The sequence below is a fragment of the Schistocerca cancellata genome, chromosome 9 (genome assembly GCF_023864275.1).
Source record: "Schistocerca cancellata isolate TAMUIC-IGC-003103 chromosome 9, iqSchCanc2.1, whole genome shotgun sequence".
Taxonomy (NCBI): domain Eukaryota; kingdom Metazoa; phylum Arthropoda; class Insecta; order Orthoptera; family Acrididae; genus Schistocerca; species Schistocerca cancellata.
This window is the reverse complement of record NC_064634.1, coordinates 137,976,831-137,997,972: the sequence shown is the minus strand read 5'-3', so window position 1 is coordinate 137,997,972 and position 21,142 is coordinate 137,976,831. Positions and strand designations below refer to the sequence as shown.

Sequence of the window (21,142 nt, the reverse complement as noted above, 5' to 3'; positions counted from 1 at the left end):
TCTGAAGAGAGGCCAGGCAAATATGTAGTTCCTGAAAAGGGGGCAAGCAGCCTCTTCAGTAGTTGCAAGGACAATAATCTGGATAATTAACTAATCTGACCTTTTAACATCAGTCAGCATACAATTCCTGCGCTGTTAATGGGCTCAGCTGAAAGCAAAGGAAAACTAAGGCCATTACTTTTTGCAAGGACATTAATGTGTACAGTGAGTTAAATGATGATGGCATCCTCTTGTGTAAAATATTTCGGAGATAAAATAGTCAGTTATTCGAATCTCGGGGCGGGGACTACGCAGACGGATGTCAACAGGAAAAAGAGAACAGGCGTTCTACAGATGGGAGCGTCGAATGTAGGGTCCCTTAATCGTGTAGGTGGGTTAGAAAATTTAAAATGGGAAATGGGTAAGTTGAAGTTACGTGTAGTGGCTATTTATTAGTGAAGTTCGGTGGCGGGATGAACAGTCCTTCTCCTCAAGTGAATACAGCTTTATAAATACAATATAAAATAGGGGTAATGCAGGAATAGGTCTAATAATGACTAAGAAAATAAAAATGCCGGTAAGCTACTACGAGCGGCATTGTGAAGCCATTATCGTGGCCAAGATAACACGAAGACAAGACCAACCACAGTAGTGCTAGTCTGTAAGACATAGTTCCGCTAATGATTAAATAATTGAAAGAATGTACGACGAGAAAAGAAATTTAAAAAATGTTTAAGGCAAACGGAAATTTAATTGAGGTAGGAGACTGGTTGGTTGGTTTAAAAGAGGGGGAGGGGGGATTAAACTGCTAGGTCATCGGTCCCTCGTTCCGATTAAAATAATTCCTGAAGGGTGGGAGCAAAATAGTCGAGACATACAAAACACAGCTGAAAGAAAGGAGAAAACCACAAGAATGACATTAAGGGCAACAAACAATAAAATGGACAAACCCGGACAAGAAAACCACAGACACACTCAAGAAACATGTAGAAGAGACCAAAACAAGAGAGCAGATTACCATCGCTGGCTGACCATGAGAATAAAAAGAAGCCAGCCACTGTGCAACACATTAAAACCTCCACCCTAAGAGCACTAGGGTGGAGGACACAAAGGGACAAAGAACATGCGCTAAAGCTTAGATCAAATGATATAACCCACCCTCACGAATAAAACTTAAAACTAAAGCTGCCGTTGAGGCATTGTCGCCCAACACCGAAAGCAGGGGGCTGGGAAAGTTAAAAATCCGCCGCAGGGCGTCAAAAAGTGGGAAATTCAGCAAGAGGTGGACGACCGTCATTTGTGAGTCACAGCGACACCGAGGTGGGTCCTCGCGACGGAGGAGGTAACCGTGCGTTAGCCACGTATGACCAATGAGGAGCCGGTAGAGGACAACTGATTATCTGCGAGACGACCGCATGGAAGACTTCCACACATTCGTAGTCTCCTTATGACACATAGTTTGTTGTGCTTACTGTTATGCCATTCCGTCTCCCAAAGCCGAAAAACCCTGCTGCGTAAGACAAAACGCAGGTCAGTTTCGGAGATGCCCATCTCCAGAAGTGGTTTCCGCGTAGCCTGTTTGGCCAGCCTGTCGTCAAGTTCGTTGCCTGGGATTCCGACGTGTCCTGGGGTCCACACAAACACCACCGAACTACGGGACCGCACCAGGGCATAGATGGACTCCTGAATGGACCCTACCGAATGATGGCAAGGGTAGCTCTGATCGATAGCTTGTAGGCTGCTCAAGGAGCCAGTACACAGGAGGAATGACTCGCCAGAACAACAACATCCTGATTAAATTGAGCTTAACTTAAATTCCATAAGGCAGTGAAGCAATTTCGAAGTCTCGGTGCGACGAAAATTGTCAGTCGATCTCCTGAAAACATTTGTAATAGTTATTAACTTTCGGTGATCACATGGGGAAGACCGGAGATCTGCTGGTAAGACCGTGTTAGCCCATTTATTGAAAGTAATAAACTGGATATCTTGAGCGTACAAAACGGCAGGTTCGTCCAGTGTAAATGAGACGTTCCCCACTGATCCCGCGCAACACAGCGTAGTAAGCAGACACTGTCAATAATAATCAGTTAAATAATACGCGAAGACACTTACTTTTAGTTTAGTTCCTGTATTAAATTCCTTCTCATACAGAATCTCATCAAGATGGCGACTAGTTCAACAATACATACATATACATCTTCGTTCTTTCACGGCTAATCGGCAAGATCTCTTTCATTCTTTTCATAAGAGAAAACATAGATAGCAGAGAAACTATTCCATGGGGTGAATGCACGCTCCAAGGAATAATAGGGCTTGAAACTACTTTGCATTGATAATCATCGTATATTAAAGTTTCAGAATCGGCAAGATAAGAGATATTTCGAGATATGTACTGAGTTATATAACTTATAAAATTTCTGAAAATATCGCGGAGAGATCGCTGCAAGAGACATTACACACTACTGGTGTCGGGTCTGTCGTTGAACCGTGACACGCGTCTCGAGCCCCTGTCGTTTAGGTTGTTATCACGACCACTCTTCTTCCTGTATGTTACTCTGCTGCTAGTCGTACACTAGTACTTGCAGACACGCTGGACAGCGTGTCAATAAAAGAAGAAGTGGACAACTGAATTCAGTGTTGCTTTGAGCACTACCGAATAGGATAGCTCCTCTTTGCAATTCTGTCACCTCTCCAGGTCGAAAGCGACCAGTCTGCTATTTTCTTTTTTCTGGGGGTAGGGGTCATTAATATTTTGCCCCGTGATCTCACCTAGTTACTGAAGCTGCAATGCGTTCATTGTAGGGGTAATATCTTTAAGTAAATGTACAGTCAAGGATTTCTAGGCGCAATACTCTGTATTGCTACCTGTAAGAATAATAGAAGAAATTATAATGTCAGATGTAACGCTTTACTAAATACCGAAAAGGTAAGAAATCGACTGCGACAAACGGAATGACGCATGATGTCATTGTGACAGGCGAGGTGAAACTCTTGCAATATTTCTTCGCCGCCGACGTGACGTTCCTCTGCTGCCCAGGGGTACATGCTCACCATTAACACAATTTATTTAACTCTAATACTTTGCTGAGTGTCATCTAGTGCTGAACATTAGGCCACCGGTGCGTACACTGACTAACATTTTCATCGTGAAGATCTAGAAGTATGGGCAACCCTTGCTCACCGAGAATGTTGAAATGAACATACAGTCGTCGATTCATAGCAGGCAGGAAATAATTCCAGAATCAACATTTATTGCATTCTCGCCTGTCTTTGATGCAACGGTTGGTCGCTAGTTGCGTTCGGTCAGATCGTGACCGAGAAAATAGGCCACTGCAACGGTGCAGTTGCGGTAGCGTGGGGCACGTGCATTGGGAAACTGGGCCACGTGCGCGCAGATAGGCAGCGGTACACGGCACCCGCGTGTGGCAACCGGGCCAGACAGCCTGTGTGTGTGTGTGTGTGTGTGTGTGTGTGTGTGTGCGTGCGTGCGTGCGTGCGTGCGTGTGTGCGTGCGTGCGTGGCTCGCCACCCCCGCCAGCGACGTGGTGACACGACGTGCCGAGAGGTGCGAGCCAGCGACAGCTGTTCCACACTTCCGGCCCGCATGTGTGTCAACACAGCCGTGCCGCGCCGCGCGGGAATGTGACAGGAACGGGCTCATCCGACGTTCTTATTTCTGAAAAACTTACTGAAACAAACTTTCTCTAGTAAGCCACGTTTGAGAGAGAGAGAGAGAGAGAGAGAGAGAGAGAGAGAGAGAGAGACTGTTTTCCGCAGTTAATCCTGGTTAAAAACAGTTGTGTGTGTAACAGCATCTTTGTTCTTTTCCAGTCGCCATACTTCCGCTCTTTGAATTAAAGCAACGTGAGTGGTCCAGGAGTGCTTAGAAACACACACAATTTGATCAATACTTGCGTGCTGTATTTCCTGGTAGCCAAAGTGGCTGTTCTTGATAAGGAGAGACAGTGAAATAAATGGGCAGCCTAATGACAAAAACAATCTACTGTGCTCCCAGTATTTTTACATTTCGAAGTCGTAGCTTCGTCAGGGCTTTCTGTTATGTAATCGTGATCACTAGGAGTCAACAAACGATAACAGCTAAGCGTGTATATTGTTATTTGCAAATTGCGAAATTGTCGTAGAATATACAGGGTGACAATTATTAAACTGTATAAAATAAATTCGCCGTTACTTCTGAACGGTTGCCGTTAGGACGTTTAAATTGCATGGTTGGCTGCGGGGCACTATGGAAATTAGTGTGCGCTGTACGGTTTGGTTTAGCGAAGAAGCCCATTTTCATTTGGATGAGTTCGTCAATAAGCATAATTGACGCATTTGGGGGGGCTGAGAATCCGCATTTCATGATTGAGAAGCCTCATCACCTTCAACGGGTGAATGTGTGGTGTCCAATGTTCAGTCACGGAATAATAGGTGCGATATTCCTTGATGGCACTGTGACTATTTGGAGGTAGTCAGTCAGGCAATTGGAGGTAAGCGTGTGGTACGAAAGCTTAAGGAAGACAAAGGCTTTAATGCAGTAAGTAGTTTCAAAAGTATGTGGTATTAACGCAAGGATGAACAGAAAAGACGGAATGGAGAGCATGATCAAATCAGTCTTAGGACTCTTTGAAAACAAAATCGATCGGGTTACGGCAAAAGCAGCTTCACAACTAGCTTCTTTCACATCTGCAGTGACCTTCTCAAAATAGCCTCTGAAAACGTGCGTACGGAATTGTTTTACAGACGACGACGACGAATATATATACATTCAACGACTCATGACAAGACCATCTTCCTCAAAAATGAACTAAATATTCCGTAGGTTGCTACTAGCAGGTCTACAGTATAAAAAAATTGCATGCCAAGGAGACGGTGGAGGACTCATGGACACAAGCAATAAAAATATTCAAAACTATCTCCTTTCTGTATTCAGTATTTCTAATGCTTTATGCAGCTCATGTTTCTTCACAATGGCTACAGTCATTGTCTAGATACATGTGAGGTACGACCTAATTGGTATAACAATCATGAAATGCAAAATCACTTTGGAGTGTCAGCGACTGGCAGAAGTTTTGATGGGGAACACTCCAAAAAATATTTGTTGCGTGGGTATATCTAGTAATTTACAGTGTAAGCCAACTGCCGTGTGACAACACGTGCAACAATTAGTACACATGGGACATGTGAACTTCATGTAATGGATCAACGAATAATTTCATTTACCCCCAACAGGATGTTACCCACGTTCGCTCCAAACTCTTACTGCCATGTCTGCCATTATTAACTGAGAATTAAACAATGGCAAAAATTACGTTCAAAATCTAAACTGATTAAGGAGAATCATTGAGTTCACTTTCTGAAGGCAGCATACATCTACAACGCAAATTTCACATGCTTTCTTATCCGAAATAACACATCGTGCAAAATGATTTGTGTTTATCATGGAGTATCGTCATTCAGTGTGAGATATGGAGTATATTTCTTAAACGTTTTGGGGACGGAAACTAACTAGATTGGCTTCAGAAATTGGCCCATATGGTAATTTTACAATTGGTTTTACTGCCTTTGCTCTTCTAAAATTCCTCCAGACTCTCCATGGGCGTCAAGTCACTGACTGCGCGGTCCCTCCCGTCGGTGGTTCGAGTCCTCCCTCGGGCATGGGTGTTTGTGTTGTACCTAGCAAAAGTTAGTTTAAGTAGTGTTTAAGTCTAGGGACCGATCACGTCAGCTATTTGGTCACTTAAAAATTCACACACACATTTTGACTCTCCTTGAACACCCAGCATTTTTCTGTTTAAGCAGTAAAACTTAATAGTGGAAACAGTGTTTCCACTCGTGCTGTCACTACCTTTAATTGAGATACGGATCTACTCCCAGCAAATTTGCAGTACCAGTACGCTATTTTGCCGACAATACATAGAATGGAATCTCTGTGCACTGTAAGGATGTTGTTCAGTACCATATTTTTCGTTGTCTCTAGAAATATACTATCTCACTTTAGAATATGTGTTAATTTTTAACTTAAAATCACGTCTACCTCAAAAAGAACTGAGAAAGCCGTTCATCTCTGTAGTATTGTACATCTTAGATTTGATTAATTTGTCATTGACACGGCAAATTTAGCTTTACAACTTAAAGCAATCATTTGGTAAATATTTACGAAACTTTTCGTGCCTTGCTATTCTCCTAATGTTGGAAACCCCAGTACTTATTAGCAAATATGTCAGTGAGATTACTCTGTCCCTACCTGGCGAATTCTACTTATTTACTGCGCAGTTGCCGTACGTCGTCGGTTTGGTTAAATGTGTTTCAGAAACTTCCATTCACGGGGAGTGAATTTTATTTGGGAGAATGGGCCAAATAAGTTCTTTGCTGGGTCCTACTAGATGAAAAGAGGCCTATGACAGTACGTCAGCAGCGATGATCAACTGGCTACAGATGAAAGGAAACGAGAATGTTAAATACCCGATAAATCTGAAACTATAGAAGAGGGGTAACAAATTAAACACGTAGCCTTTGACGAGGTATATAAAGGACTGAGATTCGGTTATTTTATGCTTTTCAAACATAGAAAATTACGAATCCAAGACTATCAGGTCGCAATACGTAACACCTTTGCCATCTTAATTAGGTCAGATGAGTTTTTCTAATATTCGCATAACGTTTTGGAAAAGATTCCATAGTATATTTTACACTGGAGTTAGCATGGCTATATTTTTTGAATGTAAATTCGACATGCTTCTGAGAAATTTAAAGTCAAGAAAAAAAACTACAGTGTCCTGACCTTTCAAGATCCACGTATTAGCGCTTCTAACGAACTTTACATTATGACAAATGCTTGCACAATTTCTGTGTTACTCAGAGAGCTTATTTGGTACTTCATATAATTTTTTTAGAGTACGAAAGAATTTTTTTCCGTAATTAAGTAATTCTGCCGTGGTATTTTCATTCTCTGTTCTGACAAACACTGGTTGGAGCACCTTCTTATCGACGTTACCCTGTCAGCTGCCTTCCGAATTATACTTTGCTGTATCCACTACGCCGGCCGGAGTGGCCGTGCGGTTCTAGGCGCTACAGTCTGGAGCCGAGCGACCGCTACGGTCGCAGGTTCGAATCCTGCCTCGGGCATGGATGTGTGTGATGTCCTTAGGTTAGTTAGGTTTAATTAGTTCTAAGTTCTAGGCGACTGATGACCTCAGAAGTTAAGTCGCATAGTGCTCAGAGCCATTTTTGTATCCACTACGAAAAGTAACCAGGCTCTTGCAGAGTACGTTGATAAAACGCTGATGGAAGTTCATTGATTACAAAAGATGGAAATAGCTGGGATTTGAACATACGAATTTCAGTTTGACCATTTACTGGGTGGTGTAAAATAGGTGAAGTAACTGTATTGGAAGAGAACTGAAAGCTACGAGTTTCACTGTCAAGTACTAATTAGAAATTATTCTTTATTATGCTTCATACCGAATACGAGATTGTACTATTCATGTAACAGCATAAAATGTGCCCCATTTGCACAAGATTTGGTACCTCATTGAATGAGAAAATGGAGCTCTCGTAGTTTATTGAAAAATACGTAACGGCCGCAATCTATCAATATGTAAATGTGCTTAAGAAATACATTGCATAGTGCTGCAACACAACTAAAAGACAGACCAAAATTATTTGTATCTAACGCAGAAAAACGACGATGTGATAGCAGACGGCATTTCCCGATGTAACCGAGAAATCATCCGGCAATCGCCGTAAGTACAAATCAACTCTTCAGTTTTTGTAGTTGCTCTCAACATCGTATTATTCATTTAATGCCAAGTGATTCATTGTAATTTTAGCTGACAGTAGGTAAGTCTTGGCAGTTTAGTTGTTGCGGTTACTACAAAAAAAAAAAAAAATCTTTAATGAGAACAGCACTAGAGACTAACAAAATGTTATTACGATATTAGTTTCCCCATTACCTACGCGATGGCAGTACTGCGGCGAGAGACCGGGAGTGCAGTTTGTTGCCGCGAGATAGCAGCACGTGACACGAAGTTCCACCTTCGGCCGCCACGGAGCAGCACTATATGGACATCAAGTCTCGTTTGTAACGAGTCTCGCTAGCAATGGCGGAACGGAGATTCGGTGCTCATACTTAGGTTTGTCTTTTCCTACGACTGACTAAATTTTCGCCAGAATTTCCGAAAGGATACCATGAACAATAGTGTGGGCAAGCAACGGATAAAGAGGATTTGCTTGAATATCTGTGCAGTAAACAGCGACCAGTCAGCTTTGACATACTTTTTCTTTGTCATTAATTTTGCATTTCATCCTGAGGATAAGCCTGAAAAAAGCCGCGAGGACTGGATACTGGAGACAGTCTTTCATATTCATATTCAATTTTACACTAATTCCGTCTTCTACAATATCTGAGGTAGAGACTTGACTGGCCCAAAGATTGTCTTCATACCTTAGGATTTGAATGTCAGTGTCCGGACATAAATACCTGAACCAATACGAAACTCTCAAAGAAAGAAGTTCCAAAAACTCGCCTTTTAAGTTTAGTAGATTTTCGAGCAATTTTAAGTAAAAAAAAAATTCACTCCTACTGACATTGTCGTCGGTCTCTGAATGCCTAGCATGAAATGTTCCTTTGAAAACGAATTAAAATTTGATACAAACATGCGAAATGACTTGTTGATAAATGGAAAATATATACATCAGTAATACTGTTCAATCTATAGAAACAAAGTATTTCATTAATTTTCGCCTTTTCATTCGATTAGTAACGAAAAATACAAAAATAATTCTATTAAAACAACATGATTCACTTCAAGAATTATTACGTAAAATTTTTATTTTTAGTAAATATGGATCTTTAACAAAAGCAGAAAAAAAATAGTTGCTATAGCGACTTCAACGACCATTACATTTTTGCGCTAAACAGTCAATGTCAATGAACTTTAAAACTTTTATATTCGATGTCACGGCAGTAGTTTCCTGTCTTCAAAGTCGATCCGTCAGAACAAACCACAGCTAAAATGCGGTATGTCATGGAATAAAACAACTGGATTCTGATACGGTGGTTGGATCCTCTCATCGCATCGGATTCCGACTGTTTTATTCCATGACATACGGTCTTTTAGCTGTGTTTTGTTCTGACGGACGATGAACGTTGGAACTTTGTTCCCACGCTTTTTGTGTCTAATGTTTTAGCTATACACTGAAACGCCAAAGAAACTGGTACAGTCATGCGTTTTCAAATACGGTGATATGTAAACAGGCAGAATATGGCGCTGCGGTCGGTAATGCCTATATGAGACAAGTGTCTGCGGCTGTTGTTAGATCGATTACTGCTGCTTCAACGGCAGATTATCAAGATTTAATTGAGTTTGATGGTGGTGTTATAGTCGGTGCACGAGCGATGGGACACAGCATCTCCGAGGCAGCGTTAAGTGGGGATTTTCCCGTACGACCATTTCATGAGTGTACCATGACTATCACGAATCCGGTGAATCATCAAATCTCCGGAAAAAGATCCTGCAAGAACGGGATCAACGACGACTGAAGGGTTTCGTTCAACGAGACAGACGTGCAACCCTTCCGAAAATCGCTACGGATTTCATTGCTTGGCCATCAACAAGTGTCAGTGTGTGTGAATCATTCAACGAAACATCATCGATATGGGCTTCCGGAGCCGAAGGCCCACTCGTCTACCATTGATGACTGCATGACACAAAGCTTTACGCCTCGCCTGGGCCCGTCAACACTGACATTGGACTGTTGATGACTGGAAACATGTTGCCTGGTCGGACGAGTCTCGTTTCAAATTGTATCGAGCGGATGGACGTACAGAAGTATGGAAGCAACCTCACGAATCTATGGACCCTGCGTGTCAGTAGTGGACTGTTCAAGCTGATGGAGGCTCTGTAATGGTGTGGGTCGTGTGCAGTTGGAGTGATATGGGACCCCTGATACGTCTAGATACAACTCGACAGTTGACACGTACGTAAGCATTCTGTCTGATCACCTGCACCAATCCATGTCCATTGTTCATTCCGATGGACTTGGGCAATTCCAGCAGGACAATACGACATCCCACACGTCCAGAATTGCTATGGAGTGGCTTCCACACTCCTCTGATTTTAAATACTTCCACTAGTCATCAAACTTACCAGTGTATGTGTGTGTGTGTGTGTGTGTGTGTGTGTGTGTGTGTGTGTGTGTGTGTGTGTGTGTGTGTTGGGGCTTATGGGCGCTCAACATCGAGGTCATCAGCGCCCTGATCAAACTTACCAGACGTGAAAATTATTGAGCATATGTGGGATGCCTTGCAACGTGCTGTTCAGAAGAGATCTCCACCCCCTCGTACTCTTACGGATTTATGGACAGCCCTGGAGGATTCATGGTGTAAATTCCCTCCAGCACTACTTTACGCACTGGTCGAATCTACGCCACGTCATGTTGCGGTATTTCTGCGTGCTCGTGGGGGCCGTACACGATATTAGCCAGGTCTATCTGTTTCTTTTTCTCTTCCGTGAATGTTAACCTGAAGATGTGCCTTTTAGTGACACGAAACCGGTAGTGATCTAAAAATAAAGGGCTAAACGCAGCGGTTTATTAACATCCATTATGATTACTCATAGCTGTGGTTGTTCTATTTACAAGGTTGTCTCTATGTCTGTTATAACAGTGCCATCCCACCTGTAATTTATCTTTGTCGAGGCAAGCATTTATTCATGCATTGAATAGTTTATGGTCGGTTTAATTATTTTTCACACTTTATTATCTGCCAGAAAGGGAGGATACGTTACATCGGCATACCAGCACTCGTCGTTAACCCGTGACGCGGAATCGATCCAGAGCAAGCTCACCTCTCCCTATGCCTGAAACGGCGCGTTAACGCGTTTGATTATTCGGCCGGCTTAAATCACTGAAAATAATAAATGTCGTAAAACAGCTAGCACTAGCCATCTGGAGCGACCCAAAGTGGAATGAGTACACGAAAGAAACTGTTGGGAAAGCAGAATCCAGGCTGAGACTCACAGCAGGAGTTTTAAGGAAACAGTTCGTCCACGAAAGACGAGGCTTACAGAAGACTGGTTCGACCAAATCTTGAGTATTGTTTATCAGTCTGGGAACTTCACGCAGTAGAGTTAACAGAACATTTGATGAAAAGCGGCGCATAAAGTCACAGAATAGTTTAGCAAGTGATGCCCAACAAACTCCAGTGGCAGTCTTAACAACACAGGCTTTGTGAGTGACGGCGAGGTTTGCTAGAGAAACTCCAAGACAGTACTTTGCGAGAAGAGAGAGTGCAACCTACTACTTCCTCCCACGTACGATCCGTGAAATGAACACAACGAGAAAATGAGAGAATTTACAGCCGATACGGAGGTTGTGACTGTTCAACTAGAACGACAGGGACTACATTATTTTAATCCTTGAGTACATCGTACACACAAGGGATTTTATCAGTCAAAAAGAACATTGGGAGGTCACTGCTGCCAAACTAAGAACATACAAAATAAATTCATGTACATTCTATATAAATTGAAGGTGGAGGGAGGGGAGGAAAGAAAAGATTACTGATGTCAGCTGCATCGAGACATTAAACGGTATTAGCGGCGACGAGGGAAAATGGGAACCGGACCAGGATTCGAATTTGGGATATCCTAATTACTAAGCAAGTGCCTTAACCGCTGCGCCATCCGAGACACAGTATTATCTCAACTGCACGGAGTACCTCGGCACGCCTCACGGCAGACCCAAACTCCCACCGAGCGGCACCTATCCGTAAACCCTGTCCATTTCCTCCATGCTCGCTACTCTGATTCCCGCAGGAGGTCGGACGTACGTGTGCACCCACACTGAAGAAGGTGAATCCATTGTCCATCGAGGCAAATCAGTTATATGAATGCGTGGTGTCAGTCCTTTCGGACATTTCCGAAAGACCATGCACCACGCATTCATATAATTATGTACATTCGATCGCAGTATTTTATTCTTCACAGACTGACTTGGATCACTCCTTTTGTACCACGCCAGTTTTGACTGAACTGACATTCATGGAGCACAGTATTTGTTTTGTACACATATCAAAAAAGTTTTGCATAACCTCTGTTTCGAGAGTTCCGGAATCTGTACAGAAAATTGAAAGAGAGATCAACATAAACATCATTTCCGCCCTTTTTACTGCTCATGAAAACCACACATTGCATGTTGTACCACCATACAGCGACACATTCAGAGGTGGTGGCCCAGATTGCTGTACACACCGGTACCTCTAATACCCAGTAGCATATCCTCTTGCATTGATGCATGCCTGTATTCATCATGACATATTATCCACAGGTTCATCAAGACACTGTTGGTCCAGATTGTCCCACTCCTCAACGGCGATTCGGCGTAGATCCCTCAGAGTGATTGGTGGGTCACATCGTCCATTGACAGCCCTTTTCAATCCATCCCAGACATGTTCGATAGGGTTCATGTCTCGCCAGTATGCTGCCGATATGGTTGCACCATCGCTCAGAAGATGACATTCACATATCGTACAGCCGTTACGGCACCTTCCATGACCACTAGCGGCGTACGTCGGCCCCACATAATGTCACACCAAATCAGCAGGGAACCTCCACTTTGCTGCACTCGCTAGACAGTGTGTCTAAGGCGTTCAGCCTGACCGGATTGCCTCCAAACACGTCTGCGACGATTGTCTGGTTGAAGGCATATGCGACACTGATCAGTGAAGAGAACGTGATGACAGTCCTGAGCGGTCCATTCGGCATGTTGTTAGGCCATCTGTACCGCGCTGCATGGTGTCATGGTTGCAAATATGGACCTCGCCATGGAAGTCAGGAATGAAGTTGTGTATCATGCATCCTATTGCGCACAGTTTGAGTCGTAAGATGACGTCCTGTGGCTGCACGAAAAGCATTTTTGAACATGGTGGTGTTGCTGTCAGTGTTCAGAGTCATAATCCGTAGGTAGAGGTCATCCACTGCTGTAGTAGCCTGGGGCGGCCTGAGCGAGGCATGTCATCGACAGTTTCTCTCTCTCTCTCTCTCTCTCTCTCTCTCTCTCTCTCTCTCTCTCTCTCTCTCTCTCTCTCCCCCCCCCCCCCCCACTCCCTCCATGTCGGAATAACACAGCTTTTGTTCACTCAGAGACGCCTGGACACTTCACTTGCTGAGAGGGCTTCCTGGCACAAAGTAACAATGCGGACGCGACTGAACCGCGGTATTGACGGTCTCGGCATAGTTGAACTACAGACAACACGAGCCATGTATCTCCTCCTCGGTTGAATGACTGGAACTGATCGGCTGTCGAGCCCCCTCCGTTTAACAGGCACTGCTTATGCATTGTTGTTTACATATTTGGGCGGGTTTAGTGACGTCTCTGGACAGTCAAAGGGACTGTGTCTGTGATACAATATCCACAGTCAACGTCTATCTTCAGGAGTTCTGGGAACCGGGATGATGCAACACTTTTTTTGATGTGTGTATTATGGACATATATAGTTAACATGCGTTAGAGCAGTTTATTAGTTTTTCTGCGTAGTTTGAAGTGACTGTGTGTTCAGTCAGATCTATGACTTTAATTTGTGGTAATACACTCTGAAGCAGTAGCTTTTACTGAGAAGTAATCGCGAACTGCGCAAGGTGGTTACTCTTTTGAGTTAACGATCGTTCTTAGGGAACTGACATTTTTACTATTCGACTGTAGGCACCACACTGATGTCCACAGAGACTGATGCAAAGCATTTTAGTCAGGGCCAAGTTTAACAAAAGAGAATTCACTTGACATTTATTTTAGCTCCTACTGCTGGCGATCACACCTACACCGGACTACTTATTCGTTGGCGTACAGAATGGGGAAGGCACCAAATGAGATAGTATACGACCACTCACTCAATAAATCACTCCCCGACAGCAGACCGCCACAATGTTTAATTCTTCCCATGCGCCATTCATGAAAGAACGAGGGAAGCGGCTCGCAGACAATGGGAACACAAGCATCTTACGCCATAAACCTAGCACTGCCTTGCGGAGTACAGATGTATGGGCAGAAACGACGAAATAATTTGGTGCACGAATTCTATATGAGGTAAGCAGGTTCGTGTCTATCTGTGAAATACAGCTAAGGGTAATGCATACTTCACTAAGCAGTAGACAGGCGGTAAGACACTGTCAGAGTGTAGTAGGTACAGTCGCGTCGTTGCTTACCTGTCCCTGGTGGAGCTAGATGATGGCGTACTGGTCACCACCTGAGGAACGGGCGAGGGCGTCTGCACGCGGGACCTCTTGCGGGGCGGGCTCGGCATCGGACCCTGCAAAAGCCAAAACACGCCAGTTAACACGTGGCGAGAGATGTGACACAGTGGCGCAATCATTCACTTCTCCATGTCGTAATCTCTTGGAAAGTCAACACTGCCACAACACTGAACACAAATGCTCAGCTCAACCGGAACTCGAACCGCAGAACTGAGTTTGCACTCTTAGTAGGGCACTTACTCTGTTTTATTTATTTATTTACAAAGAGCTACAGTGTTTCAAAAATAATTTTGCATGCTTAGTATCAACGCATCCTTGAATTTGGGGGTAAAATAGAGTACGAAAATTAGTCCGAAAACAGCCACCTCTGGCAACAACAATGAGCCTAAGCCTGCTTGGCATCGAGTCGAACTGAGCTTGGATGACAAATAGCGAAACGCCACTATCCTGTTTTATGTCTGTGCCTGAGTAGTTCATGCGAGGGTAGTTTGGAAAATTCTCGGAATAATGTTTTCTGGTATCTGGGGCGCTCAACTGCGCCGTCATCAGCGCCCGTAGAAAGTACCAATTTTTACACAGCCCAATTTTTTTTTTACACAATCCAGTCTCGCCACTGTCACGAATGATGATGATGATGATGATGATAATGGGATGATGATGATGATGACAACACAAACACTCACTCCCGGGGCACAGAAAGCCCCAACCAGGCCAGGAATCGAACCCGGGACCCTTCTCAGAATCAAATACAAAGAAATTACCCCAGTAAAACTATTTTTCAGTGTGGTCTCTTGTACACGAAGGCGCTTGTTCTATCTACGCTCCAATGCCTTGTTCACATTTCGAAAATCAGATTCCTCCAGACCTGCAAAATACCCGGTAACTTGGGCTGTCACTTATTCGTTTGAAGGGAATTTCCGTCCAGCGAGGAAAGTTTCGAGGTTGGAAAGAGACGAGTTCTGACTGAGCGCAAGCAGGCGAGTTAAGGCGGGTGCGGCAACAATTCTTATCTTGGTTCACTTATTTCTGCCGTGGCAACGACACGTGTGCGGGCGTGCATTTGGTGAAATGTGGCGTTCTTCTTTACCAAACCTCGTCTTTTTTTGGCTTATCTTTTGCTGCAGTTGGTCTAGGTTAGGGTAGTACTGCAAATTTATGTCAAGTAGGAAGACAATCTATCGGCAGAGTACTTTTCTTCTTTCAGAAAACTAGCGCCACGAGCCTTCCGGCCGATCGTATTGCCTTTGTTTTCTTTGATGGTCGTGACATTTTTTCTGTCTTGGGTACAGTAGTGGACTAAAGATTCATCTGTGGTCACAAACCGGCGAAAAACCTTGTTGGTTGTTCTGAAAAAGGGTCAAGCACTGTTCAGTTACTTCCATTCCGATGCGTTCCTGATCCTGCGTTAAGTCGCGACACTCATCTAGCAGATAATTTTCTCGTATCGAATTCCACTGTTAAAATGTGATATACCCGTTCAGATGACATCCCTACAGCTTCAGCAAATTCACGCACTTCCTGCCGGCAATCCTCCACGACATTGTTATGCATTTTTGCAGTAATTTCTGTGGTAGCGGCACACTTCTGACCAAATTTGAACTCGTTTTTCCACTTGGCAACCGCTCAGTATGAAGGAGCAGAGTCGCCTCTTACGCATCGGCCTTCGTGGCGAACATGTCTATGCTCGGTGATATGGACCTAGCGTGTATTGCAACTGGGTTGGCTTCCTTACGAAACATAAGCAGAAATTAAGCGGAACGGGCAAAAGAAGTCTCAGTAGCTTCCAGTGAACATTTTAACGCACTAGCGGTTCATTCACAACAACATGGATTCATATATCACAACAGCTAATTACAAATGAAAGAAGTGACCTGTCAAATTTATCGCGTACATGTGCCGTATTATATCTATCTACCGAGACAACTGCTGGAAACCAAATAAAACAATTACTTACTGATTGCAAGCTTACATTATATGATGTCTGTGCTGTGGCAATTGTTGTACGAAAAATAAATGTTTATGGTCACTGGAGAGCTGAGCTGAGCTGAGCGAGACAATTCTGAGAACTGCTATAAATAAAATGTACACCTAAGTTAATTGTCATGACACTATCATTTCCACTTTCCTCTGATATTTAGGACAACGAGCTATTCGTTTTTCCTGATCAATCACTAATTCTGTTTTTCGAAGTACTCTACGATGCTTTCATCGGCGTCTTCCACCTCACATCCTGATATTTAATCATTCACTTTTTCCCGCTTCTTGCGGAAATTCGAAGCGACTTTAATTTCTCTGCGTTTCGGCAAGAACCGCTGTGTATCGCGCAATAAAATCTACTTTAATATATTGAGCTAGCGTCGATATTGTTAAACTTTTACTGAGCCTTTAAGGACGCCTTAAGCAGTGCCACGGGCTCTTCTTTCCGACGCCTTCGATACGACAACCAGACGGACTACCGTGTACTGCTGGCAGCATATACGGCTACACTGCAGGCGATCTTACCGACTGCTCCTCCCCCAGTTTTCTTCATGCAGGAATTATACGATCACTGCCCAGACAAATTTCTAAAATTAGTACGATGCGCTTCTTCAAACCACTTTAAGAAACTGACTTCCAATATTTCCGAGCGCTTTTGTGTATATAAAAATTGGAATGCTTATACAAGTGTCAGTAGCTGTGTATATAGCCTTCGTCTCATCTGATCACAAATTGAGACATACTGCAGCGTAATTTTTTTGGTAAAAATGACATTTTACTTTTGAATTATTATTTACATGAAAACTTACATATTCAGAGCAAACAAAAATTCCCAACAAAAATGCGGAATATGAAATATGAGTCACGTAAGACGTAACATCCCTTTCATTTCCTGAATGGTTCCAGACGTCGAAACGACGTTTTTCGCAGTTCACAAAGTGACGATGGGCACGTAACGTTTTGTGTGGATAATGGCCTGAACTCTGGTATCAACCGAGCTATTGAAAGAATATATATTTTTTAATGGAACAGTATACTTTTTCATTACTGAATTCAATAGCTCTTGGAAAGACTGTTCAATGATACTGCGCTAGTTAAAATTAACGTTGAAAATTTTCCAAAAAAAGGTCCGGGAAATGCACTAAAACTGGAAAGCAATGAGGCTAGAGTCGGCTATTGCGGTGTAAAAGCCGCCAAGCACAACTTTCGTGTCAGGCTCAGTCGTTATATGCTGCAAGACAGACCTACGGTACGAAGATAAAAACTCATTTTCTCTATGACACAGATACAGGTTCACCTACAAGTTTTGTATATGGAACTACGATATGTCCTAGCTTCTGGGCCATCAGATGGTTCTTAGGGAAACTGTATCAAATGTGCCTACGCTTCCAGGTTTTTGTTGAAAAAAATATAGTTTCTTCAGGCAGGTTTCCATTCCCATTTCGACAAGATTTGACATTTGCCGTATAAAAGTAGCATGTGTAACTTCTACTCATTGGTGTATACGCCTGCATGAAAGAATGCTGATGCTGAAATGACCTGCGTATAGACAATTCAGTTTCTACTGGTTCTGCAGTGTCGTCAAGTTAACAATCGATAGTTTTGCTACAAAGGCGTGGTCTGGCATGAGTGCGTTTATAGCGCAATAACCGATTTCGGCCCACTTGCTTTTTAATTTTAGAATACTTTTCGCATTCCTTTGTGAAGAGTTTCAACCCGCGAATTAACAAATATACCACTGTACTCGTCTTTTCAACTGCTTTCGGATGAATTTAAAAAAGTATATCATTCTATTTGAAAAAGAACGCAAATAAACACCGTCCGAACAGGCCTTGAAGACCCAACGGTACCGACCGGCAGCCGTGTCATCCTCAGTCCTTAGGCGTCGCCGGATGCGCGTACGGAAGGGCATATGGTCAGCACACCGCCCTCCCGCCCGTTGTCAGTTTTCGAGACCGGCGCCGTTCCTTCTCGATCTAGTAGCTCCTCAACTGGCCTCGCAAGGGCTGAGCGCACCGCGCTTGCCAACAGCTCTCGGCACACCCGGATGATGACCCTTGCAAATGATGGCCAAGCTCGACAGCGCTTAATTTCGATGATGTGACGGGAAACAGTGTTATCACCGCGGGAAGGCCGTTGAAATTTTAGAAAAATATTAATTGCTTCAATATCTCGATCGATACATGAATTCAGATTCTATTAGGTTTGTGCGTATGTTCGTAGCGCTTTTTTTTTTTTGCATGTTACTATTCCGGTTGCTGTGGGTTTATTTATCGACTCTCATTTATTTTTTAACTGTAGTTACCTGTTGTTCTTTGAGTTTACTTATTGTCATTTTGTCATCTGGAGGTAGTGGGTGGATATGGACGCTAGAAAACGGAGTACCAAGTGGAGAAATAATCGGATCATTTCCGACATATTTTTCTGTTCGAGTTCAATAGATGGGTGACAGCAGCGGAGTCAGCCAGAAACATTTGCGCCGTGTATTAGGATAATTCCGTAGGAGAGTGGACGGCAAAAAAACTGTTTTCTCGTTCTGAGGAGGATCTTTATGTTGTTTGTGGCCCTCGAGGTTCAGGAAGACCTTCGGGGTATTATGATGATCATTTAAAGGTATTAACTCACAATGACCCACGTCAGAGTACTCGAGAACCGGCAAATGTGATTAACTGTTATCATTCCACGTTTCTATGCTTCATCATTATTGGTGAGGAAAAAACTGAGTGTTTATGCTAACATAAGGAAATGAAGGAGTGGTTGAGCCCAAACAACGCAGCAACTGCCCGTACAAATACCTGTGCGCATCCACAAAAGTTATTGTTATGCATGTGGTACAACAGCGACGGTGTGGTGTACTACGAATTGCTTCCCCGAGGTGTAACCATCTCTGCTGACATTTATTGTCAACAACTGAGACGTCTTGCAGTCGCAGTCTAAGAACAACGACAAGGAAGACTGCATGAAATGGTGCTATTTCTCAACAACCCCCTCTTGCGTTCTGCTAGACTGCCAAAAAAGCACTATACCGGAGTTGGGTTGGGAAGTCACTCCGCACCCCTCTTATTCACCCGATATTGCGTCAGACTTCCACCTGTTCCGCTCTTTACCGAGCAAACTTCAAGGAACTTCCTTTCGGGATGAAAATATACTCCCAACATGGCTCGACATTTTCTTCGCCTGAAACGCACGTGATTTCTACAGTCACGGATTCGAGAAGTTACTCCAGACCGTTGTAAATAGTGAAGGAGAATATATTATTGAAGACCGAAGTCTCTGTTCTGTGTATATGTTGTGTTTATTATATGTGTAGCTGTTGTGGTTACCGAACATACGGAAAAACGCTACGAACTTATGCACCGACCTAAAACATTACATACCACTTTACGTGCCTCCACAGCGGACTGTCCTTTGCCGGAAACTTCGTTTCGATATCCGGAGCCATTTACGAAATAAGAGGGGTATCACGTCTCATATGATTCACCCTACACATTGAACAGTAAGAAGTCTCTCCTTTTCATGAGGTTAATAGTTAAAAATAAAACAGGTTTTCATTCGAAAATTATTATTCAGTATTTCTTATGTAACATCTCTATACGATAATACTTGCAAATACAGGATTGAAATAAAACTAAAAGCAAAGATGTTGCACCTAGTGAGAATCGAATCAGTAACCTGAAAGAATTTTTGTCTGCTATGTATACCTCTGTAGGTATGTGCATGACCCCTTTGAAAAGAATAGGGTTCAAACGCAATCGAAATAAACTATTTAGACGATCTCATTAGATTTCGTGGATCAGTTTATGTAGTCCACTATGTTTTCAGGCGACAAATACAAACTATCTAACACATCGCGCAGCCTGCGTCGAACTGTAGTCGCATGTTCGTACGCTACTCTAAGTTTTTAGAGAACCATCAACATCGTCAAATACCGGTATTATTAAAACTTTTTATGTTCGTGAGCGCTACTGTCTAGTGAAAATATTACAAAGACAGATTGAAGTTTAACATTTCATAGAAGAGGATTCATTCGAGGTGGATTACAAGCTCCGTTGCAAAACTAGGGGGAAGAAAATTGGCCGTGCCCTTTTCTAAATGCCACCCTGACATTCGTCTTATGAGGCTTACAGAAAACATAGATCTGTAAATACTGCTAATTTTCTTGCCATCCATTAATTTAAAATTGTGTTTACGATCGAGCAAAGGTAAACTAACACTGGACTAATTCCCAATAAGCGGGCTTCGAATCCTTGTCTGACCATCCAGAGTTTGTTTTTCCGTGATTTCCCTGAACAGATTAAGGTGAATACGGAAGTGATCACTCACGTTCATCCGTCCTTGTCAAATTGAACTTGTGATGTGTTTAGTACCCTCGTCTTATTGTTAGACAGAAAGTGCAAATGTACGTACTCTTAACTCATCTCCCCGTCATTAGGACTCAAAATCTATTCCAAACCCATCGCCTCCAACTGTGCTAACAGGAAGGCCACACAGCAATCGAGTTTTTGTAATTTTTTTATATTTGCGGAGTTCAGAACTCAAACATGAAACTGCCAAAGCACTTTAATGCAACTCTCGAAAGTTCTCGAGAAATTCCAGTTTTAAGTTTTCCAACCAATTTTAATACGCTAAAGTAAAGTCTATTTTTCGACAAGCAATGTGACTCTGTGGTAGAGTGCTTGCCTGCCACGCGGTGGACGCTAGTTTCGATTCGTGGTAGACTGAAATTTTTAATCAACAATGCCTGTTCTACGAGCATTTCCGTGAACCGTAAAATACATGGACGGAAAAAATTAATTTGTTATGTTGTTTTCTTTTTAAATTTAAACATTCGTTACTATGAAATTTTTGTAGAAGATTGGTACTCAAATTTGTATTTGCGATGAAAACTGGATTTTTGTGTGCGACATGTAATTAGAAGTAATTTTTCACAAAAT

General features: G+C 42.9%; 1 protein-coding gene across 7 annotated transcripts in view; it reads right to left on the bottom strand.

Moving 5' to 3' along the window:
* The window catches only part of LOC126101575 (cytospin-A), a 534,312-nt gene that overhangs the window by 336,087 nt on the left and 177,083 nt on the right, over positions 1-21,142 (bottom strand). For all 7 annotated transcript variants that reach the window (XM_049912225.1, XM_049912224.1, XM_049912227.1 and 4 more), the window contains exon 2: positions 14,184-14,287. In XM_049912225.1, the coding sequence (XP_049768182.1) occupies positions 14,184-14,281 (98 nt within the window). In that variant the 5' untranslated portion in view covers positions 14,282-14,287. The remainder of the gene's footprint in view (positions 1-14,183; positions 14,288-21,142) is intronic.